Below are 26,449 nucleotides of genomic sequence, written 5' to 3'. Positions count from 1 at the left end.
GTCTAAGTGCTCCGCAGGCAGATATGGATAAAACTTCAACAATGGGCCAGGGGCCATGGGTGCGCTTAGTGTCTTGGGTGCTCGACAGAGTTGGCAGAGAGAATTGGGTGCTACTACCTGGGACGGATGCATGCTGACATCTCTCCAGTGGACTTCTAGTGAAGGCTGGAACAAGGAAGATTAGAAGTTAAGTTGGGGTAAGTCTTAGGAGCCGAGGACGTAGTGCACCGTAGTTTCCCATGCCCAGCCAGTCATAGCATGTGCTAGGCATGTACGGAGAGAGAAATAGGCCAGAAAAAATCCCCAAATGCTATAGATGACTAATACTCTCAACGATTGTTCCACTCCTCTGCTGAATGAAGTAGAATGCATAAATTGAGCCATCAGACAGAAGATATAAAGATTTACTGGGTGGGCAGAAATTTCAAAGGTACTGGGGTACTAGATTAAAATAAACACACCAACAAATAAATAAAAGCAACAGTCTGGGGGCTGTTGATTGTGCACCCGAACTCTGTATCAGCAGGAAAGAAATGGATTACTTCAGACTTGCGGTACACTGTAGGGGTAAAAGTCAAGTTCCATGTACTAAATGGTTTTATTACTTGCAGAATCAATCCTGCTTCTGTGGCTGAATCATTGTGGTATCGATCATCATTGTTACTGTAAGAAATGCCAGTGTCAACATAATTGCTAATTAACAAGGATTATGATTAACACATTTTTTTGGAAAAAAATACTGGAAAATCCTGAGATTTCATGCAATTTGCCATTTTAAAGATAAGCATTCATTTACTATAATACATTACATGCTAAACTGCCAATTTGCTTTACTATTTGTTATGCATGTAGAATGTGGTTTAATATTGCACAGTGAGAAAAACACACATGCACATAAGAGGGACAAGAGTTATACTACAAAATTCTAATATATAATCATGGGTACACAATTTTAGTTCATGAGCTATGATTTCAGTGTTATTGCAAAAATGATCTGTGATAAGATAAGGGTATTAACAATAACATAACATATGTCTTAAAAGATTTAGTGGAGTTGCCCCTCATTTTACCAGCTATGCTCACATATCGAATGGCTAGTAGAACAGGTCCACGGTAATGTGCCTAATATTTCACCACTCCGCTTCCCTCTAACAACAATATTCTCATGACAGCGACATTCTTCTTATGATTGAATGAGACAAAAATGCCTAGGGGGCAATTCTTGAATCACAATTGATAAAACAACACAAACCACCAAAGAAAAATCTAAATTTTTAGTGACTCAAGCACTCAAAGCAGCCCCTTATTTTTATACATATGAACTCCACAGTTATAAAACAGTGTGGGAATGAGAAAATCCTCAACTCAACGCAAAATAACCTCACAAACTGTGATGCTGCAGTAGTTTACAACAGGACAAGATTAAAAGAACATTAATAAAATGTTATCAGGAATTCTGACAGCAACTAATCCTATGCATCCTTAAAGCAGCAAAAACCTGTACAACTTTACCTTCAATATACTGATACATTAAGTACTTCTTATACCGTGTGATTTATAAGAAAATACATTCAAGTTTAATCTTAATTATTGTACTGTACACGAGCAAATATCAATAAAAAGACCATCTATAGCTGGCTCCAATGACGTAAAGAAAAGAAACTCAAGTACAACCCAGATAAAACATGCTTCATTAGTGGACACAGTGATGAAGGAGTCAACCAGGGCAGATGGGAGTGAGTAGCTAATGCCAGTTTACCCATCCTGGAAGACGAAAAGGTTTGGTCTGCTTTGAACCAGGAATATTGGGCTGGACTATACCCATGGCTTTAGCCTTCTAGGGGAAGGGAATGTGCATGAATGTACAGAGTACTGTAGTCGGGAAGGCACTCCAGACAATCTTGCAAATGACTTTGCATGATAAACATCTGAGGGAAGGAACTTGAGCCATTACAAGAAAAAAACACATAGCTGCCTGGATGATTGCCTCTCGCAAACTGTTCTCACCATGCTAGGAAATGAACACTCAAACAATTAGGGAGGGACTGACAACGGATTCACAGACAGCAGCGGTTTAAAAAAAAATGAGCGAGAAAGAGAAGAAGAAACAAAAATCAGTCTTTTTTTGTTTCGTTATACGGCCAATAAAATATACATCCTTTTACGTCAGGCATAGGGAAAAAAATTAACGTTTATTTTAACCTTTTGATGCAAAAATAAAATCAGCTTAAACAAAAAAAGTTATTTCTAAACTGTAAATATCCATACCTCTGACTTGCTCTAGTGAATTCTAAATCCTCATTTCCAATCATTTCTAGATCAGAAGGTGCTGACATGCTGCGAAGAAACACAGGCTGACGAACAGTATGGGAAATCACCTTTATTTCAGAGGCTGAATTGCAAGCTAAAATGAAAAAAGTCAGAAAGCAAATATTTATGGCAGGCAATACGGCAAAGTGCTTGGTTCAAATTAAAATTATGTCAAGAACCAGTGATCACTTCAGCAGAAAAAGTAAAAACATTAAAGTACACAAGTCCTTCACCAAAATCCTTATATTTATGTGTTAAAATACTTCTCACATCACATTCACTAAAATCCATTAAAAATTGCAAGCACAGACGCAATTAACAACTTTTTGTTTTTTTACTTTTTGTGAAACACAAATAAAATATATGCCTACTCCATCCATTTCCTTAAAAGAAAAAATGCAACTATGCCAAAAAACATAATACTAAATTTGATCATTCTAGGGGCTTCAGAACTAAACACATTACAAGATGGTTTAGTAATGCACATGTAACATCTTACACACAAGTTCTTCATGACGAAAACATTGAGTGTTGAACCTTTGTTAATAGTCTGACAGTACAGACAAGGTGATGGAAAGGTTACCTATTTAACTCTTTGCTTCCTACAACAGTGTCAGAAAATCAGAGTAGTTGTGTAGCCTGGTAGAACATACTCACCTGAAGAGGAGAGTATGTTGTACTCCTGAGATGAGTATGCTCATCTTTCACTTAGTTTAACTGCATCACAGAAAATACAGTACCTACATATCACAAACTAAGCAATAGTTGTAGGTTAGTAAGTGAACTGTGTTGTTTAAAAATAGTATGACATCATTAAAATTTTTAAGAAAAAAAATGTAACTCTCCACCTCATGTGGCAAACGAGTGTCTCCTATATCCATAGGCAGCGGCAACATACATTAAAATACTCTTGCATCATTTAATCCATGGCCAGTGTTTTCCATTTGATATACATGTGTATCTTCTGTTACCAGAAAAGCGCAAAAAAAAAATCACCTTTATAATTTCATTTATGGTGTTCTATATCTCTTAGTGTTGATCAATATCCTCCCAGTGCCATTTATAAGTTGCACAGCTTACACCTCTACATTTTAGTGCAATATGTAAATATCACCATGTGGACACAGCAGAGGTGTGAATTAAGAGCCTCCAACGAGGACTATATAATTTCCTTATAAGAGACTCCACAATCTATCCCAGAAGAAAAGTGTTCAGCATTGAACTGAAGGAGATTAATTTTTAGAGAATGTATCACATTTGTCTTTATTACAGAAGTTATATATCAGCAGCATTACCTTTCTGTTAAGTTTGTAAATATGTGGTGTGACTGTGTAGGTATCGAGCTTGTTCAGTGTATTGTATATGTGTTAATGTGGAATATGATAAGCATCATCATGACAGTTCCACTGCCTAATACATGTTTGTGTGGTGTACATGTTAAGATTGTATGTGTAGTTTTCTGATGTCTTGTGTTTTTGATCTGTTCCTGAGTTAGTTTCACATAAATTCTTTGAGAACTGAAGTCAGTAAATAAACAGCAACATACCTTGCAACCGTCTCCACTTTCGCAGAATGTGCCTACTTCTGGTGCCTGGTCCTCATAAACTGTGTGGCTTTCTGTCATGGAGGATTGCAGTCACTAAACATTTTAATGTCACAATCAAATGCTTGCCTCAGTCTACTATTTATTTTACTTTTCTTTGTTGATAAAACAGTTTAGAAACACCTCCAAACAAAAAGAAAATCTTAAACATAATACTGTGGCTATGCTTCCTTACATGAACTAGGATTCCTTATTTCCTATCAACAAAGCTGGTTTATGGCACTTTGTTATTAAATGCAGTGTTTATGAGGACTTTCTCACATGCAATCCATACCTCTCAACTGCACAGTTTTTCACACAATGTTCAGACTTTTGCCTCATATTGTTGGGACGTTATTCATATAATGGTGGTTGTTTAGCAAAATTAGTGGCAAATCATTAAAGACTGAAGTTAGAAAATAATGACAGACGTTTGAGTTTCAGAAATCATACCCTTAAAAAAATACACGCTAATGCAAAATCTGTTATTCTATCAATTTTATAAATTTGTAAGAGCAACATTTATTAAAACTGTCCACATTTTTTGGGCATTTGTCCCACTTTTATTTATGGCTTTGTCCAGATTTCTTGCTCTAAGACATTTATAGGTATGAGACACACACACACACACACACACACACACACACACACACACACACACACACACACACACACACAAACTCTTAACCCTGCTTTACCTATTCCATAACCCTCCTCTTATGCAACCACCCACCTCTTACTTGCTGCCAGGGGATCACGCCTTGGCTCTCAGCTCTCACTCTTCACTCTCTCTAATACACACAGTCACTTCCTCATTCATACCTGCATTCACTCACATATCACTCTCACTCTCTCGATCACACACACACACAGATTTGGGCAATGTTAAAGAGTTTAATTTTTTTCAAGTTATTTCCTACATTGCAGCAACCCGTTCGTATCTATGGGTTGTCTGCATGTCAGATGTCTGTAACCCAGGGACTGCCTGTACTGTCAGGTTAGGAGGGGTCTATGGAAGAAGTGTGTGTGTGTTAGAAAAAAATGATAAAACACACACACACTTGTAAGTGAAACAGTCAGACATAGAACTATTTATTAGGTTTCAACTATATTAATGTTATTTTACTATTCAGACTAACATCTATTGCATAATATATAATGTGCCTGGAAGCAAAGTTCTACAAGTTAACAGGAACTGACAAGTATCGAAAGTTAGAAATCACTTTGGGATGCACCACAAGTGTTTCCATTTTATATTTACCTACCAAGGCCTTTACAGTGGTCACAATGCAATCACAACTACATTTACTGTAACAAGCAAAATCGTTAACCTGGACATTTGAAAGTGTAGATAACATTATTCCTCTATTAAAAAATGGAGTTACAAAATGAATAAATCAAAAATCAGTCATGATACTGTCTTGTCTTGGGGTGTGAGGTATGCAGGCAGTGGATATTATAAACCAAATAATGGCAAACAAACTTGGGAAGGAGAATCCATCAAATGTGTAACTTGATTTGAGATATACTATATTAATAACAACATTATTCTAATAACAACAGTAAAATTTTATGAAAATTAGGTTGTGGACTAGGAAGCAAGGTGCAAAGCGGCATCTGCATGCTGGCAAGAGACAGTAAATAGCTTCAGTATAAAAATCACTACGGATTTACACGGCATTGACGTAATGAAAAATGTTTGCAAGATTATGAAAACAATCACATATTTTAAATATTTCCATCAATATGACAAAAATAGAACATGATGTTGATATGGGGGGGACACAAACAGTGGGTGTTAAAAGAAAAATAATGTTACACACACGAGTAAGGCAAACATAGGTAAAGATAAAACCATTTGTTTGAAGAGGAGTGCATTAACAATACTCTAATATTAAGACTAATATCTCAGAAACGGTATGTCATGAATGATGGACCAATGTGCCATGTAAAAGCTGGCATGATTTGCTTGGCATGCACAGTGAAGCAGTCAATGTGACATGCAAAGGGCAACAGTTAAGAAGTGTTTGTCAAGACATATGAAAAATATGACATTTTATAATGCAGAATTGGAAAGTGATAGTTATGTTTGGGGTGCCACATGCACGCATACCTCTCATCTGTCCATTTTCGCAGAACGTCCAGATTTTTGGATCGTATTTTTAGGATGTTCCTTATAAAATTTATGGTTTTCTGGCAAATCACTGGAATGACCTGAGGACTGCAGTCACTAAATAATGGCAAACAATTTCAGACTTCAAATCCTTCTGAAAAAATGTGTGTTACAACAAAACAAGTTACTCTAGCAACTTTCTAAGTTTATAAGAGCAATATTTAAAATATGTCCCTATTTGTGGGCCTTTGTCCCTCCATTCTGTCAGGCTTTGTCCAGATTTCTTGTATTAAGAGGTTGACAGGTAAGCGTACAAGCCATAAGTGCCCGTGTGTTGGTAAAAACTGACATTAAAACACTATGGGTAATGGGAAGGTTTCAAGAGATATAAATGCTTGGTAAAGCTGTTATTTGTCATACATTATTAGAAAGTCTCGAAAAGACAAACAATTCACTCACTGATATACTAGGGCTATCTTGCATGGTTAGATAAATAAAAGGGAGAGGGTGGGTAGGTGTTGTACCAACACTAACTTATGAAGCTGCAACAATACTGTAGCTTTATAAATAAATGATATTGCATTCAGCTGAACTCACTGTGCAATTGTAACTGTAGCAAAATGGTTGAGTAGCAGTAGCAAGCAGCTGGCTATAATCGCACACAGGTTTGCAGAAAAATAGCTTTTTTCCTTTGTCTCCTTAGCTGTGAGTCGATGGGGTGCTAGTGCCAGTAAGTAAGAAGAATAGTGGTAATACTGATGAGAATGGATAAAATAAAATAAACACACCAAATGTCAAGGCTGAGGACTAAAAGCCACTTTAATATAGAAAACAAAGTAAGCGCTTTCACGATATCTAAAATCGTTTCATCAGACTAAATAAATTGCCACATACCACATCAATTTATATCAGTTAGTAGCCAATCAACAAACCTTAGACAATTTAAAGTGACTGAACACAAGCACAAAAATAAAAAGATATAGAAACATGCATCTTATAATATTCAAATAATCCTGAAAAAGACACTTAAAAACGTGTGTGTGTATATATACACATATACACACACACACATATATATATATATATATATATATATATATATATATATGTACACACACACACACACACACACACACACACACGCACATATATCCAATGTTAAAATTAAACACACACACCTACATTCATGGAGGCTCTCAATAAAAATCTACCCAAGCAACAGGGACCTCCAAAGCAGAAACGCAAGCAACCTCCACCCCCCAACACAACCCAACTGACACACAGCCCACAAACTCAGTGTGCCACTCAACCACAGCCCATAAGGCATAACAATGTACCCAACACTCTAGTCATAGGTGACTCTACAGTCAGGCACACTGATGTTCCACTCACTAGGCTAAACAATGAGAAAATTACTGTCAGCTGCCAGTCAGGTGCCAGGATCCGCCACATAACGCATGCATTCAGGTCACTCCACAAGTACAAATATGACTCTGTCATTGTACATGTTGGTGTGAATGACCTGAGACGTACCTCCCTGGACTACATGAAGAGAGACATGGAGGAGCTGTCCGATCTTGTAGCCCAGGCAGGTATGACCCTAGCCCTGAGTAGCATCCTGCCATCACCCAGAATGATACCACAGTACAAGGACAAAATGACTGACTTCAACAATTGGCTAAGCTTCTGGTGTCATTCTAAGGGGATCCAGTATCTGTCTGCCTGGGATGACATGATCGACCAACCACAATGCTTTGCCAGAGATGGCCTGTACCTGTCACCCTTAGGATTCCAGATACTGGCTAAGGGTCTTGCCACCCCTATAGTGACTTTTTTAGGCAAGGTTCAAATGCTAAATTCACCACCGTAACAGGTACAAGCAAGCAAAATCTGAGGGTGATGATGCTACTTAATGCTAGAAGTCTAAGCCTCAAAATGCACTCACTCGAGGCACTCCTTAAAATGGAGAACATCGACATCTGTGCAGTGACAGAGAGCACTCCTGCTGTAATTCATACCACACCATTTGGCCACCTAACCTGGACCGAAACTCTAAAGGTGGAGGCATGTCCATATTCATTAAGGATATCCACACCTCCAGGCTAGTTGCTCAGCATAATGCAACCGAGATTATCCAAGTGCAACTAACTCTGGGCAAGACAGCAATCCAAACTGTAGCTTGCTACAGATCCCCCACCATGCCCCAGAATTCCCACTCCTCATTTCTTGATACAATGGAAAATATTAGGGTACAACCTAACACCCTAATAATGGGCGATTTCAAATACCCCACCATTAACTGGGAAAACTACTCATGTACCAACTCTTGTACGCAACGTTTTCTGGAATTCATAAATTCCAATGCCTTGGATCAACTTAGCCACACCCCCACCAGGGGCAGCAATATCCTAGACCTGGACATTACCAACATGGGCAACTGGTGTTCTACAACAGAGGTCTATTCCTCGTTGGTCAGATCCGACCACAAGCTAATCACCCTAGACATCCATATCCCACCCCCCATTAGGGAAACCACCTTAAAAGATTTCTCCAAAGCCAACTTCACGCTTCTTAAGACAGAAGTGGCAAACTTCACGACACCCATGCTGATGGACAACAGAGGTACGACTGCTGAAGCCTATACAAATGCACTTTATAAGCACTTACACAAGTGCATGGATCGTGCACTCCTTAACAAAACCAAGATGCTATCATCCAAAAAAGAAGCCAATCTGGTGGTCCCCTGCCATAAACAAACTCTGCAACAGAAGAAAGAAACTGTTGCAAAAAAGAGTAAAATCACATGATTGGAGGAACTCCGTAGTCAGCCTCAGTAAAAAGCTGAGATCCCTCATAAAATCCTCCAAAGCTAGTTATGAAAACAAAATTGCCACTGATTCTAAAGACAACCACAAAGCATTCTATAGCTATGTCAAAAATCTCAATGGCAACACTCAGATCTGCTCTGAGTTACAGCACAATGGCACTAAATATACAGAATCAACTGATACTACCAACATCCTGGCAGATAGGTTCAGTGCTAACTTTACCCCTCTCACCCCCCCTACAGGGCCCATCTCTATACCGGAAGAATGCAAAGTACCTGTAATCACAGATGCACATGTAAAAAAACACTCTCTCCAAAGCCAAGAACACAGCATCCATGGGACCAGACAACATCCCAGGCTGCATTCTATATGAACTGGCACCCCACCTAAGTACCACGTTCAATCATAGCCTCACTTCAGGCTTTGTGCCCATTGAATGGCGCACAGCAACAGTTATCCCACATCACAAAGGGGGAGCCACTATGGACCCTGGGAACTACTGCCCCTAGACTGATGAGCCTGGTCTGCAAGACTATGGAACGTATCATCATAGAACTTGTAAACAATAACACTGGTAATCGCCAAACTCTGGACCCTACCCAGTTTGGGTTTGTAAAAGGCAGATCATGTCTCCTAAACCTGACAGACGTCTTTGAAGTGGTCACCAAAGCCATAGATGAGGGTAAGGTGGTTCACACAGCCTATCTAGATCTCGCCAAGGCTTTCAACACCATCCCCCACTCTGGAATTATAGATAAACAAACTAAACTAGGTATAAAACCCTATGTCACAAGATGGGTTGCCAACTGGCTCAGTGACAGAACCCACACTGTGAAAGTAGCAGACTCTAAATCCAACTTCAGACCAGTGACAAGTGGAGTACCACAGGGTTCAGTCCTCTGTCCTCTCCTGTTTGGTATCTACTTCTCTGAAGTACAGGCTAACACAGAAGGTCTTTGGCTAACAAAGTTTGCAGATGACTGCAAACTAGGAGCCATAATCAAAACTCCTAACAATGTGGACATCCTACAAAAGGGCCTCACTGAGACAGATGCCTGGTGTCAAAGCCATGGCCTCAAGCTCAATGCCAAAAAGTGCACTATCATCCCTTTTGGTATAAACTCTGTACCCATGAACTACCACATAGGCGGTAGTCTATTTAACACCGAAAGTGTGATAAGAGACCTAGGGACACAAGTGGACAGTAGTCTCTCTTCTGATAATCACATCGCCACAGTAGTCAGAAAATCCTTCTATGTGGCAGACCTCATCACAAAAGGCTTCTCATCCAGGGAAAAAAGAGGTCATTGTTTCCCTCTATTCATCACTCAGACCCATTATAGAGTACAATGCCCCTTTTGGTATGTACCTCACAAGACATCTACAACAACTGGAAAGGCTGCAGAAATACCTCACAAAGAGGATTACCGGCCTCAAACAAATGCCCTACACAGACAGTCTCAAAAAAACTCCAGCTTTACTCTGTCGCATATCGCCTATTCAGAGGCAATCTCTGCCTAACATAATAAAGCTATGTCAAACCCAGAGCTGGTAGACGTGCTCCAATTAAAGAAATCCCAATCTCTCAGAGTTGCATGCTCTAGGGACCTAAACCTTGTCACCACAATAAACTGAACATGTTGGAGGGATAGATTCCTGTCCCAGACACTTCCCATACTCTGGAACAAACTACCTATCTATATCAAACAAAGCTCCTCATTAGCACTCTTCAAGAAAAATCTTGATGATTGGATGGGAGATAGGAAATTCACCCCGGGGATCACCTCTGTGGCTCTGCTTGACAGGGGCACAGGAAAATCATTTTCTTAGGTGCAAAAGCCAGGGTACCATTTGGCTAGGCTTATAAAGGCCTTAAGGCCAATAGCCTAGTACCTATCTATGAACCTATGAATAAATACTTATTTACTGATAAGGCTTCTAGCTTTAAATAAATAGTTAAAATGTGCAAGAAGGTATTAGAGATATCCCTGAAGCCGCAAAAGCGAGCAGACCCCCTTTTTTTTTACTAACCTTGGCAACCAATGATGTTTGTTTGTAGGTAAGCTATTTTGCAGTTTAGATTTCCAAAGCGATAGCTTACCTGAATAAGTCTCCTTTCAGTCATCTTTGTTATCTTTCTGCAGCCGTGAATGCGGGCAGACATTCTAACAAACTCAGTCTTGTTTGACCAATGAGTGTTTTAAAATAAGTCATCTATTTCTTAACAAGTCTTTTGACCGAAATGGTCAGCAATATATTTTCACATATATGAGGTTTACTTTTTTTTTTGTATGTCTTTGGATATCTTAATTTTATATTTTTAGTTATGCAATTTAGAAAACACTGTGCTAGTACTTACTAACTCACTATAAGTGTTTAGTTATGCAAGGTAATAATGTAACTTAATATTTTAAGGTGTAAAGCTTGCTTTTATGAAACTACTGGAAGCTTTGCTTCAGACTATTCATATTTGCAGTAGAACCTAAGGAAAACGGGATGAAACTATATTTTATCAAGTACTTAATAAATCTTGACATGCATATTAACTTTACTGACATACAAGGATTCTTAGTGATTCTGACTATAGTATCAAACAGCAGTTCTAGTTTATGCAAACAAGTTTACTGATGCTACATTGTGGTTGGAAGTAAGAACCAAAGTGGGACATATGATTGGTTGGTCTTGGCTACAGTGCCAAATAGTTTCAATCTATGCAAATAAGCTTACTAAGGTTGTATTGTGATTGGAAATAACAACCAATGTGAAGTATATGATTGGTTGTCAACAGAATAGTAATTCTGAACCCTTAGTACAAAATAGAAACATCTTGACTGGATATAATATCATTAGTTAGACAAATGATTGGCTAACATCAAAGCACCAATTACAAGATCTTGTTCTCCTTAGCTCATGCAAATAAATTCACTGATGCTACATTGTGATTGGAAGTAAAAACCAAAGGAAAAAGGAAGTGACTAAAGCCTCATTATGATTGGTTTTTCAGGTTTATTTAAACCATTGCTGGTCTTTACATTACACGATCTGAAGAAGGCAGTTTATGCCAAAAGCGCTCATCATATTTTATTTGTTTTAATAATAAAAGCTAATTTTCTTCTTAATCAAGTGGAACTTGCTCATTCACTGCTGTGGTGACGTCTACAGATGGGAGAAGTAGGCTGTCAGGAAAGTTTGCTTTTCTGGAGTAAGGAATGTCATCTGGGATGCTGTGTCTAGGCTTGCTCCCAGGAATATAATCTTTTGGGTGGGTACCGGTTTGGATTTCTTTTCGTTGATTGTGTACCCTAGGGAGATTAGTACGGACTTTACAAAGGCCAGGTGCTTGAGCAGCTTTTCCTGGCTGTCTGCCTGAATTAGGCAGTCGTCTAAGTATGGTTAAATCTGGATATTCCTTTGTCTGCAAAAGGCAATGGCCAGAGCCAGACATTTTGTGAAAACTCTGGGAGCAGTAGATAAGCCAAAGGGAACCACAGAGAACTGAAAGTGCTGAAATCCTGCCTTGAAACGGAGATATTTCCTGCATGATGTCCTGATAGGAATGTGGAGGCAATCCAAAGACAAATCCAAACATAAACTTAAAAACAAACGTTGACACAAACACCAAGTCTCCAACGCGTAGAAACACAAATTTATTGTGAATACAAGTACAGGAAGCACAAATCAAAAATGGTTAAGCACTTTTCGTCTCTAAATAGCAGACTTCTGCTGGGTCTGAAGAAGTCTGCTATTTAGAGACGAAAAGCGCTTAACCATTTTTTATTTGTGCTTCCTGTACTTGTATTCACAATAAATTTGTGTTTCTATGTGTTGGAGACTTGGTGTTTGTGTCGTTTGTTTTTAAGGGATGTGGAGGTAGGCGTCTTTTAGGTCTAGGGTGGCTAGCAAAGCATCCTTGGGCAGCATGGGTAGCAGCTGCTGGAGGGTGAGCATTTTGAATTTTGTCATCACCAGGAAGGTGTTTAGAATGGATAGACTGAGGATGGGGCGCCAGGTGCCCACTTTTCTGCATACCAGAAAAAGTCTGGAGTAGAAACCTTGGCCTTCCTGTTGTGTAGGAACGGCCTATACTGCCCTCATAGAGAGCAGAGAAAGGACTTGCTTTTGCACCTTTGCCCACTGGTTTGGAGGTAGATCTGGGAACCCTTTTGGAGTTGGAAGGGTGTGGAAAAAACAATTTGTATCCCTGGGACACTATGTTGAGAACCCAGTGGTCACTGGTAATGGTGGCCCAGGTGCTTGCGGAAAGGAGAGTTTTCCTCCTAGGGGGTAAGTGAAGGTGGGCAGAGGGAAGGGGAGGGGAGTCATTGTGAGTTCTTACCATAAGGGGGTGGCTTAGAACTCCCTGGCTTTGAAGCAGAGGTAGTCCACTGCTTAGATCTCTGCATTCCCTGTGGCTGCTGTCTAGGGGGCTTGGTTCCCCGGGGTCTAGGCTGAACTGGCCTGGTGGGAGCAGGGAAGGACCAGTGCTTGGTGGGACAATGCCGGCTGGACCTGTAAGAAATCCTTAACTGTCTGCATAGAATTTGCTTTTTCTTCCATCCTTTTTAATACCTCTTCTGTCTTAGTGCCAAATAAGTTGTCTTTGTCCAAGGGGGCATCCAACAATTTAGATTTAACATGGTCTGACGAGGGCTGTTCCTTAAGCCATGCATGCCTTCTAAGGACAGATCCGGTAACTACTGCCCTGCAAGAAGCTTGTAGAGCATCAAAACCACAGTGCAAGGTGCGTTTAGTTACTTGACTTGCAGAATGCATTAACTCATGTAACTCTTTAGATTCTGCACAAGCAGGAAAGGAAGACATTTTTTGTTTGAGGAGTTCCAGGGTATGTTGCTGACATTTTTGCATATGGAACTGACAATTTAGTGCTCTGATAGCAAGAGTAGCTGAGGTGTATACGTTTTTACCCCATTTGCCTAGTGCTCAGGAATCCCTACCTGAGGGGTTGGGATTCTTAGCAGAGGTAGCGTTAATTCCTTTAGGCCCTTGAGAAATAACCTCAGGGTCAGCAGTAGGATTTTTAAAAAGAAATTTGTGTGAGTCAGGGACTCTGTAGTACCTGTCTGGTTTTCTGGGTGCAGGAGGGAGGATGTCAGGAGTCAAACTGGATTCCAGGAAAACATCCTCCACAACACCCAGGACTGGGGGATGGCCAAGGGTCTGTGCTGTGAAAGATCTAAGAGTTCCCAGAGTCTCTTTTTAGACTGAGGGTAGTCGTGATTTTCCCATTTATATGCTCCCTTCGGGTATGAAGGGTTCCCCAAAGGAAAAATCCTCTGGGGAGAGGCTGAAGGAATGGAATCCTCTGCATCAGAATCCTCATAAGCCGAAAGGGGTTGCATGTCTTCATATTCAGATGCATCAGAGTCATCGGACTCCTGTTCAGAGAAAACTACAGGGGACAGATCTCTTTTCCTTTTGGAAGGGGTAGCTTGGCTTCCCCTGATCAGCATTGGTAAGGTCTTCTGCTATTTTAAGCATTTGAGACTGAGACAAGGAAGTAGGTGCCTGATATTGGGTCATCAGTTTCTTGGGTGTGGTTCATACCCTAGGCCAAAGAAACTCAGTAGTTTTGGAAAGAACGGTAGTCACGAAAAAAGACATCAGTTTGTGTCAAGAATCGGTAGTGCGAAGGACTTCCTCAGAAGCCAGTGCCTGCTCAGTGGTTCTGGACCCATCCAAGGTGGAGACGACCGCAGGATCCTTAGTCGAAGAAGAGTTTTGCAGCATACCGGACTTCGAAAGGGTCTCAGTAGTGGCCTGTGAATCCACAGAAGCGGGCATCAGGGGCTGCAAACGCGCCTCACTGAGGACCGGAGAACTGACAACTAGCTTAACAGGACCGTTGTCTATAGGTTTGGACCTGTGCGGTCTGTCTCTGTCTTTATCTTTATGTTTTTTCTAAAGATCTGCTGTCGGATGGCTTAGAGAAGCCATATCTGAGTTAAAAGACTGTAAGCGAAAATATCTAGCTACAATAAGGGCCTGACGACGGATAGTTCTGACGTTGAACAAAGCACAGAATCGACAGCGGGGGATGTTGTGGTCTGGGCCTAAGCAAGTGACACAGTAAGAATGAAAGTCTCATGTGGTATTTGCTTTCCACAAGCAAGACAATTGTTAACTTTTTCTGACATCAGTTAGTGCAAGAAAAAAGGATCCCCAATGGGGTACATAGCTTTAGATGACTTCGGCTTCAATTTGGTAGACGAAACTCAGGTAGCGGTCGACCGGCACTCATGTGAACTGCTTCTGCTTCGGACTCCACAGCAAGAAAGACTGATGTAATGGTGTCAGTTGCTTTACTTTATACTACTGATGACTTGACATTAGTCCTGAAGTAACAACAAACGATGCAGAAATACTAAGCCTCTGGTATTCGGGCCGGCCAAGGGCTACCCTGGCAGGAATAACCCAAACGTGATGACTGTAACAGTGAAACATGAAGAACATCTGTGATGTTGTAAAAAATGTTGAGCAATGGGACTCGCCAACTTTGCCTGCTTAATATTTTTAACATGTTCCTACAACCTAACTTACATTTTCTTTTACTCTCACCAATATATCAACCCACATGGACACTGTAAAGCATATATAACACCCTCTGTATTACAATTATATAAACAAGAAGTACAAAAAGGAACCCCACTTAGGTAGTCAAACGTGCTAACTACATATTTACAAGAGGAACAATGGCCACATGGGTAAGTACCCAATAAGGTGGGAGACCTAGATGGTATATCAGAGGGCAGAGAAAATATGTTATGAACCAAAATATCTCTTAAATTTCTGCCCTGTTTATATTATATGAAATATTAAGGATATAATACAGTTGACAGCTCTTTAAATCTAAATAAAAAATTTCAATAATACTTACCTAAAGCTACACCTCAGAACTCAAAACATTACACGTAGTCATAAAACAAACATTTCTTTTTGTCACCACTATTTTGACCAGACACAGGTGTACAACTTAACTCAAAATGTACCCTCTTACATACTGTCCCATCAAGCATTTTCTTAACAGCAGATTCAATAAGTCTCAAATCATAACCCCTACAACAAAACATAGAGGACATCCTATTTATTTCATCCCAAAAGTCATTGTCATTGTTGCAAAGTCTCCTAAGACGAACATACTCGCCATAAGGTAGAGCAGCTAACAAATGTAGTGGATGACAACTACGACCATCTAAAAATTGTCCCCATCCAAAAATTTTCTATGCACAGATGTAAGCAACTGACCCCAGAAGATAAAGATAAACTGACATCCAATAAAGTAATCTGTCTTCCAAACAGCAAACTATCAAACATAAAATCAAATCAATTACTTTGCAACTTGATAAAAATCATAAACTAAATCTAGCTCATCTTTACAAAAAAAAAATAAAATTAAGGGAAAGGCAGTGCAGCAAAACCACTTTCCTTGGGATCTAAAGTCTACTACTTAGGAGGAGGTGAGGCTAAAAATGGTGTGGAAATTTTGGTAAGGGAGATTCATCAGAAGATAGTGAAGAATGTCATCAAAATAAGTGATAGACTTGTGGCAATCAGACTATAATGCAAAGAAAGGCAATGTTCATAATCTCAGCCTATGCCCCACAGCAGGTTGTTACAGACAGGAAAAGAGTGCTTTCAGACACCAGCAGCATGACTTACTAGATAAAGACAGGACAACATGAATTGGCGTTGATAACTGGTGACCTGAATGAACATATCAGGACAGACAGATCAGGATATGAGGACTGCCTTGGTCCACATATGAGGGGAAACAAGAATAATGGAGGAGAGGTCATTCTAGACTTCTGTCTGCCAAATGGCTTGATCATGTCCGACACATGGTTCAGCAAGAGAGTGAGTCAGAAGATCACATACATGAGTGGCCAACATACAACTCAGGTAAATCTCCTCTTAGTAAGAAGAGAGCACTGAGGTAGAATCAGTGATTCCAAACTCACCACCAGTGAAACAGTTGGCGCATAGCATAAACCACTGGTTGCCACATTCAGCTGCAAGCAGTGGTCAGAGAAGGCTCTAAGGTCAACAGAGACTAAGCTGATGACCTGGAAGTTAATTGGAGAGAAAGCACCTCAGGAAGAAGAGGAAATACATAGAACTGAAGAAGAAGAATGGCAGTGCTGCAAAACCACATGTGCGAGAACTGCATTAAAGGTATGTGGCTAAGTTAGGTACAGTAATACGGTTCATAAGGAAAGCTGGTGATAGAATGCAGAAGTCTAGGAAGTCATCAAAATAAAGTAGTAGTGTAGGAAAAAAACTGGGAGACGGAAAAGATGGACCAGGCTAAGAAAGAATACTGGTTGGCTAACAAAGAGGCTAAGCACTCTACTATCACCTAGAAAATGACTCAGTAGATGGCTTAAAGAAACTATCAGCTTGCAAGGCAAAGACAGAAAGATAAAGAAGACAATCTGACACCCTTCCTAGGGGATGACAGTAACAACTGTTCACACCAGCCAAAAGGAAAGCAAAGGCAGATGGAAGGAGTACTTTAAGTAGCTTCCAAATGAAGACAGTCCCAGAGAAGCTGTACTGCCTCAGACACAGCCTACAATTAATACTCATTACAGTCAAGTGATGCTTCCAGGTGTTTCTGCAGTTACACCCTACTGACACCTCTAGGCGTCAAACACGGATTGTTTATATTTGCATTAATAAATCCAAAACAATGTTACATACAAAGTATTAAAATATTTCATATTAGAATGTACACAATAGGGGAAAGAGAATTATAATGACATTTGACCTCTGTCTTCTGTAAGTAAAGAGATATTAATTGTTGTTTATATAGCATTTATTTACATTGCCAAAAATTTCAGGTTTTTCTAAATATATCGACAACCAAGTAGCACAGACAGTAGTCTCATGTTAAAGCTCTGAGATGGATGAATAAAATGCTGATGACAATTTATGTGTAACTTGAGAAGTTGCTGAGATATTATAATTTGTTTATAAAATTAATAGTTACTATGTTTACACTGACAAAAAATTAAGTTTAAGTCCTAGAACCTAAAGAATACTACCACTATAAAACAGTCTGTGCTGAAGAGATTGCCGTTTATACTTCTTTAGTACTCCCAAAGGTTTCAGAGAGGCAAACACTAGTTTGAAATGTGAGGGCTTAATTTGAATCCTTCAAAAAGCTAAGGCTTCACCCACTGGAAGTTACAGTTCAAACTGTCAGAGCTCTATTGGAGGGAATGAGTTAAAGAGGAAGAGGTGCTCACTCTAGAAGTAGTAAGACCACCACCAAGAAAAATGAAATCAGAGACAACAACACGTTCCGATGGGTTCACAGCAGATATGATCAAAATACAGGGGAAAACAGCCTCTGAGTATAGTCATAACAGTATGGTGAGAAAAGTGTATCACAGATGAGTGGAGAATAAGCATGCAACTGCCACTGTACAAGAACAAATGAGGCATCTAAAATTGTGGGCAGTAAAGAGGTATCAAACTCCTGTTACAATGGATGAAGTTTCTGGAGAGGGTGATTGATCAACAAATATGCAGAGTAGTAGAAAGTATTGGTTTCAGATCAGGATGCAGCATAACCAACCTGATGTATGACAAGGTCCCAAGAAAATATGGGCAGTCCTGGAGTGGTTCAACTTCCTAGAAACATTAATGGAATTAGTGCAGGCTATGTACAAGGACCCAAAAACTCAAGTACGGACAGTGCTCATCTCACACAGGAGTTCCCAGTGGAAGTGGGTGTGCATCAGGGTTCAGCTCTCAGACCACTGTTGTTCTAACTAGTGATGAACTACATCAGCAAACAAGCTGGAGGGGACAGATCAACAAACTTGCTGTACACAGATGATGTGACATTACAGGCAGACTCTGAGCAAGAAGTTCAGCAAAGGAAAGGGGAATGAAATGCAAAACTGAATGCACATAGAATGAAACAGAGTACAGATAAGACAGCTGTAATGGCAGCAAATTGGAAAATTTAGAAGAAGCTGAAAAACTGAGATAGAAGGGAAAGAGTAGAAGAGATTAACAGCTTCAAGGATCTAGGAGAGGTGGTGGAGGAAAACGGGAGTCTGAATGAAGAGGTCAAAGCTAGAATCAGACAGGCTGCAGCCAACTGGCACAGATTGTCAGGGGTAGTGTATGACAAGAAGAATACTGAGGAAGCTAAAAAGTAAGGTATACAAAACAGTGGTGCAATCAGTATTACTATATAATACATAAACCTGGGCAGTGAACGAAGAGCAATTGAGGAAGCTAGAAGTAATGGGGATGAAGTGTCTGAGACAGGTGGTAAGATGCACACTGAGACAGAAGAATAAATGAAGACATCAGAGCAGAAGCTAAAGGTCACCCAAGTGCAGTGAAGGTCAAAGAGAACAGATGACAGTGGTTTGGCCAAATGAGCATAAAAAGCATAAGACAATCTGATTAACATGATATAGGAAAGACAGGATAAAGGCAAGAAGAAACAAGAACAAAGAGATGGATGTACTGCATCAGACAAGACCTTTGACAGTCAGGCATGAAAGTCAAAGAACATAGGAGTGTGGCACTGAATTGAGAGAGAGAGATGGTGACAGTCGACAACTCTCCAACTCCATGTAGAAAATGGGAAAAAGGAGGACTGATGATAGAGCTTTACATACATATGCACACACTGGCAATACTCAAAAAAACAGTGGGGATGGAGGGAGGGGAAGCCTACTGCAACACAGATCTATAAAAACATCTTCTGTTATGGTAAGCTTGCTTACACAATCATACTATGTTCAACATTAGATCACTGTTGAGGAAGCCTTAGCTATTTGGGTATATTACCATAAAGTACAGTTGTGCAAGTTGCCCTTACCCATAAGAGTAGATGTTTGAATTATTCACTGCTGCAGTAACCTATGGGTTGTATCCTAACAAGGATACAGCACCCAGACAGCATTCCACAGCTCTACTCCCCTCACATACAGACTAAAAACTGTCAGGATTTTCTTGCCTCAAAGGAAAAAAAAGGGGAGTTCATCCTGACACAACTGCAACTATTATAACCAATGAAAGACTAACCTCAACAAGCAACAACAATCTCAACAATAAAAGTTGTAACCCACAGCAACTACATACAAGGGAGATGGTGGGTGTAGTTACTGCAGCAGTGAAACATTCGAACATCTACTGATATGGGTAAGTGCAACTTACACAACTGTACTGTGTTCACCATTCTCATTGCTGCAGTTGCCTATGGTTGGATAAACAAAGCTTACCCAGCCTAGAAGGCAGAAAGAATAGTCAAGGAGCCCCTGGAGAATGGTCTTTGCAAAGCCTACTCTGAGCCTAGAGAAGGAATCCAGTTTGTAGTGATTTTGTACTGTATGAATGGTGGACCAAGTGGCTGCCTCTAGAATGCTTCTCCTGTCCACCCCTTTCCAATATTCCATCAGAGAAGCTAAGAACCTGGTAAAATAGGCCCTATCCCTGCCTGGAATGACTTTGCCATGTTTGGAGTAACAAAACACAATAGCAGAGGACAACCATCTTGAAATAGTCTGTTTAGACATAGGCTGACTTTTTTTAGTTCCTGTACATGGAATAAATAGTTGGCCAGATTTCCTGAAGGACTTATCTGAGTCAAGATATTACACAAATTGGCTGTGCACATCCAAAGTGTGAAGAATTTGCTCTCTTTTGTTTTCTGGTTCCAGATAAAAAATGGGAGATTGATGGCTTGATTCTAAGTGAACTCAGACAACCTTGGGCATGAATGCTGAAGTCCAGAGAGTGGCTCTATCTCTGTGGAAAACCAGATAGGGTTTGCAATGCAGATACTCACCTTGCTGATGTCACAGCAACAAGTAAAATAGTTCAACAAGTAACGAGCCTCAACTCAGCCATACAGAAAGGTTCAAAATATGACAAAGTCAGTCTCTCCAGTACACAACTGAGATTACAGGATGGAGGTATTAGCTTGCAAAGGGACTCATATCAAACACCCATTTCATAAACTGCTTGACAAAAGGCAGAGAAGAAAGAGGGGTATCCATGGGCACACAAGCTGAAATGTTTGTTAGATGCACTTTGATAACTCACAAATATTTAAGCAGCAGGGCTGCAAAATCCCTAATGGGACCTTGGTTACTGGCCAAGCACCAACTAGAAAATAATTTCCATTTGCCAACATATGACATTCTAGTTGCAGGCTTTCTTGCCTCCTTTAGTGCCTGCTGTAATGCCCTTGTGAAAAAGGTGAATAAAAGGTGTCAAAATTAAAGCATCTAGACAGACAGATGCAGTTGCTTGATGTCAGAATGTACCAAACTTCCCTTTTCCTGTGTGAGTAGATCCAGTCTGTGATAAAGTTTGTAAAAATTGCCATTGACCAATTCCATATGTAGGGAGAAACAATTTTGCCTGAGTCAAAAGGGAGTTACAGCAGAAAGATTTCTGGTAAATCATTCTGAATCTTCACAAGTACCTATTTTGGAAGGAGGCAAACAGATATACTTGGGGTGTTCCCCACATCTGGGTCAATTCCTGGAATACCGCTGGGCCAAGTTCCCACTTGTGATGGTCTGTCCAGGATCTTCCGAGTTTGTCTGCCACTATGTTTTACTCTGATGGTAAGTATGAAGCCTGAATATTCCGGGAGTATAACTTGATACCCCCTTGTTTATGTACCACATCACTGTAGTGTTGTCTGTAATCACCTGAAGAGGGACTGGTTGTTAAAAATATGCAAGGCTTTTAAAGCTTTAATCTCAGTCAGTATTTCTTTGACATTTATGTACTTCTGGCTGTCCAAATTATCCCATGGACCTTGTACTTTTACTGCAATAGAAACTGCACCCCAAGAGAAATAGAAGTTATGTACTTACCATAACTTGGCATCCGCGTTGTTCAATTTAATTATGCATCATAAATGGGTCTTTCGATCTGTACTCTGATCCAATTCAGCCATTTCTTCCAGACATACAATCCGAGCCTCAAATTCCTACTTCTCCCATAATGCCTCACCTCCTCTTCAACCCTTCAGATCGAGGTTGCTGCCTCTTCAGAAAGACAGTTTGATCTATAAAACTAGACAGGCAAAGAAAGCGACCAACTGGAGCCCAAACTAGAAATCTGTAGGTTCCCTTATCCTTTATATCACTATCAACTGCAAAGGGATGGAGGAAGGAGGGTGGGATGTGATGCATAATGAAACAGGGTAACACAGACACTAAGTTATGGTAATTCCATAAGTTCTAATCTGATGTTGTCCATTTCATTATGCATCACAAATGGGTCAGAGTCCCCAGCCAGCTACATACTCCCTGGGAGGACTTCATGGAAGGATATGCCCGAGTACCGCGGAGGTAAAGGATGATCTGTTTCCGAAAATAATGTCCAACTTGTGGTGAGATACGAAGGTATGAGATGTGGACCAAGTAGCTGCAGCACAAATTTCATCAACAGGAGTACTTGTGGAAAAGGCAGACGAAGTAAACACAGACCTGGTAGACTGAGCTCTAACTTGATGGGAAGTTGCCTGCCTTGTTGGGAATAAACTGTAGAAATACAATCCATAATCCGCTTGGCTAAAGTGATGTTAGACACAGCCTGGCCTAACCTATTTGGTGAGAAGGCAATGAACAACTGTTCAGACTTCATGTGTGATTTACTTCTGTGTAAACAGAAACACAACTGTCTGTGTACATCCAAAGAATGCAGCATGTAATCACCACTACTGCAGTAATTAGGGAAGAATACAGGCAAGTGGATGGTCTGATTAATATTTGTCTTTGAGGTGACCTTTGGTATGCAGGAAGGATTTGTTACGAGTGAGACTCTATCTTTAAAGAATGTTATCTATGGTGGTGGGGAAGACAGAGCTTGCAATTCCAACACTCTTCTAGCTGAAGTAATGGCCACTAGAAAGGCAGTCTTCCAAGATAAAAAAAAAAAAAAAATCACATGAGCTAGAAGGTTCAAATGGTCTCTGAGCGAGTCGCTGAAGTACCAAGGTGAGATCCCAAGGAGGGGAAGGAGCATTTATCAGAGGCCTGAGATGAAAAATCCCTTTCATAAAAGCCCCACATAGTTTAGAAGTGGAGATAGGATAAGGAAAACTATTACCCTTTCCTACATGGAAATTTGTGATGGCCACAAGTTGCAACTTTACAGTGGAAAAGCTAGCTGAAAAACATAAGGATGTCAGGGACTGAAGCAGAAAAGGGATCTATATTCCTCTGTGAAGACCAAATGGAAAATCTCTTCAATTTACTACAATATACTTTTTTGGTGCAGGACTTCTGAGAAACAAGAATAATTTCCCAAACTGGGGAAGGTAGCCTGGACTTTTGTAGAATTAGTGGAAGTGTAGAAACCAAGCAGTCAGTTTGAGGGATCGGAAGACTGTGAATCTGGCGTTCCAATGGATGGGAGATCAGATCCTGCCTGGGATCCAGTATCCATGGAGGATATTTGCTGTGAGACCGCAGGAAGGGGAACCATACCTGATGAGGCCAGTAGGGGGCAATCAAGATTACACTGGTCTTCAACCTGCTGGCTTTCTGTAGAACTTCAGGAATCAGACGATATGCGTAGAGACCCGGGGGGCAATCATGGACGAGAGCATCCCTGGGTAACTCTATCAAGGGGGAGATCAGAGCAAAGTACTTGCTGCACTTCTTGTTTAGGGGAGAGGCAAAAATGTCACAGCAAGGCTGGCCACAACTGCTGAATATTTGATTCGCTACTGATTGGTTCAGGAGCCACTCATGTGGACTTGAGATCGATCTGCTCAGTCTGTCCGCCAGAATGTTGGACTCCCCCAGAATGTGCGTTGCAATGAGAAAGCAGTATGAAAAAATCACCCACTCTCAAACACTCATGGCCTCCCTGCACAACCAAATCACCGATACACTGGCTGTATGAATTTCAATTGTCCTCAGAATAAGGCAGTGCTGAAAGGCTTGCAACATGAGAAGGACCGCCCTCATCTCCGGTACATTTATATGCAATTTGGTCTCTGTCGTGGACCATGTGCTTTGGACCATCTTTCCTTGGAAATGCCCCACCCCCACCCCAACAGAGAGGTGTCCATTGTCACTGTTGCTATAGGTGGTGGAAGAATGAAGGGTCTGCTGAGATGCAAGTCATCTGTAAGGATCCACCATTGCAGATGATGCCTGCAAATCAGAGTTAGCCTGACTGGGGTTGACAACAGATGGAGTAGAATAGACCACTGGACCACTAGGGTCCATTGGAGAACTTGCATGAAGAACCTGGCTACAGGAACCAGAAGAATGGCAGCTGACATAGACCCTAGGGCCATGAGGACCAGTCGAGCTGGTGGTGTTGAGACGTCTAGTAAGACTTGAACCTGCCATCTCAAGGACCTTATTCTCTGGGGATGAAGGGCTGTTATCTGTGTGATTGTGGTCAACTGTGTTCCTATGAATTTGATGTCCTTTACAGCAGACAACATGGATTTTGCCATGTTTACTGTGATTCCCAGGCAAGTGAACAGTTGCAATATAATCTGAACAGCCTAAAGTAGTTGATGCCTTGCAGGTGTTGTTAGGAGCCAATCATCCAGGTATGGAAACACCTGGAATCCTTGCAGATGTAGGTGAGCTGTAACCACTGCCATGTATTTGATGAACACCCAGGGGACAGTGGACTGAATTGGTAATACCTGGCCCCTAGCCTGATGTGCAGGTATCTCTTGGCGCGCCTGTCTATTTTGATATGATAGTAAGCATCCTGGAGATCTACAGAGCATATCCAATCATCCTTGCATAGAAGCAGAAGAATGGACTGCATCGTATCCAGGCGGAACTTAGATTTCTTAACAAACAAATTCAAACTAAGATAGGTTGAAGGTCCCGTCTTCTTTGGCACCAAAAAGAAGCATAAGTATGTTCTGTATCCTAGTTGTTTGGTTGGGACCTGCTGAATGACTTTTTTCTAGAGGTTTTTCAACCTCTACAAGAGCACTCTCCCTCTGACTGGATGGCACATCAGGGAGATATGTCCTGGAACTAGGAGGAGGAAGAGAAAAGGGAATATAGTAACATCTGGAAATTATGTTTAATACTGAGGTGTCATTTGTTGTTTGTTCAGGTTTCTGGGTGTAATGAAAGTCTGCCCCTGACTGCCTCCAGAGTAGGACAGCCAGGCAGCACCTCAGGAGTGCTGATAGGGCCTGTCTGAGAAGGTTTATCTGAAGCCCTGATTTTGTGGACCCCCTCACCCTGTGGGGCAACGTCGACCAGTGAGTTCTCTCCCTCTGCCTTTAGAAGAGGATTCATCTTGCGAATTGGGAAAAGACCCTGGAGGACTTTCGTAACCACATTTTCTTCCTACTCCATTGGTTCCCAGAGAAGGTCCATTGGGGGGGGCTTGATCCCTATGGCAGATAGGGTCTTCCCTTCTTGCTCGCTGTGGGTAAGGGCCTCTTTTACTGATGGCCTAAACAAGGAGGTGCTGTCAAAGGGGGCATTAACAAACGACAACTTAAAGGGGTCTGCAAACCCGCACAACCTCATCCAGGCGCGTCTCCTAAGGGCTATGCCTGAACCAGCCGCTCGATAGGTTCCTTCCGCAGTGAGGGAAATTAATCTCATTGAGGAAATAGCCATGGAGGACACAGTAGTCAGCTGAGGAGAAATCTTGTTGAGATCCTCCTCTGACAATGACTGCATCAGAGAGGTAGAGATTTCCTTAATCAGATCACTCTGAAGGCACGTGAAATGTGCCAAGTAATTCACTGCTCTCAGGAAAAAGGTGGCTGTGGCATACATGGGCTTCCCATGCCTGTCCAAAGCCTGAGACTCCTTGTTCGAGGGATGGACAGTGGAGCTCTGCTCAACCAGCTCCTTCTTAGTGGCTGCTGACAATACAATGGCATCAACTGGGACACCTTTCCTCCAAAATGGTCGATCACTGAGGGGAACTAAAGTATTGGTCCACGCATTTAGGGATGGGCTCCATGGTGTCAGTGCTCCTTCCAAGCACGGTGGGCTGGTCTGCTGGCGGGGGTCACCCAGGATGTAGATGGGCCAGTCCTGAATGCCCTCAGGAACACTGACTCCTCATAAGGGGGTTGGGAAGTCCTGCCACCCTTTTGCTTCAAAATTTCTAAGATATCCTTGAAGGAGATATCATCGGGTAGAGATCGGGGGACCTTTCCCCCTCATCCAAATCAGTGTCCTCTGCAAAGACTCTAAAGGGGAGTCTAGTTGAGTCCTCTTGCACCAAAGCTATAGAGGGGCTTCCTCCTTGGGGTACTTGGGAGAGGACTCAGAAGAGGGGGACCTCTTGCTGAGGGGTAGGCTGGAGGCTCTCTGGGAGGGACTAACCATGGACTGGATGAATGGCAGCAAAGCCCTGATCCACAGAGGGTTGGGACGGGCCTGGACGAAGAGGGACTACATCTCGTGGTGTGGAGAAATCACTCTCTGCCACCTGGAAGGCAGACAACTCCAGGAGAACCTGTCCTTCCACCCTGGAGCCAAAGCTGCCTAGGGAGAGAAGGAAGCGGCCACCCTGGATACAAAACCTCCAGATGTGACAAGCCCTGAACTGTTGAAGGCTGAGGCCCTAAGGGGAAGGGACAGCTCCAAAAGGGTT

At 41.3% G+C, this 26,449-nt stretch overlaps 1 protein-coding gene across 2 annotated transcripts in view; it reads right to left on the bottom strand.

The window, feature by feature from the left end:
- HECTD4 (HECT domain E3 ubiquitin protein ligase 4) overlaps window positions 1-26,449 on the bottom strand; it is a 5,422,508-nt gene that overhangs the window by 2,688,723 nt on the left and 2,707,336 nt on the right. For both annotated transcript variants that reach the window (XM_044068422.1, XM_044068423.1), the window contains exon 30: window positions 2,269-2,404. In XM_044068422.1, the coding sequence (XP_043924357.1) occupies window positions 2,269-2,404 (136 nt within the window). The remainder of the gene's footprint in view (window positions 1-2,268; window positions 2,405-26,449) is intronic.

Source organism: Protopterus annectens, chromosome 4.part0 (assembly GCF_019279795.1).
Source record: "Protopterus annectens isolate FY-2018-M chromosome 4.part0, PAN1.0, whole genome shotgun sequence".
NCBI classification, from domain to species: Eukaryota; Metazoa; Chordata; order Ceratodontiformes; family Protopteridae; genus Protopterus; species Protopterus annectens.
The sequence above is the reverse complement of the archived record's forward strand: the minus strand, read 5'-3'. Positions and strand labels throughout refer to the sequence as shown.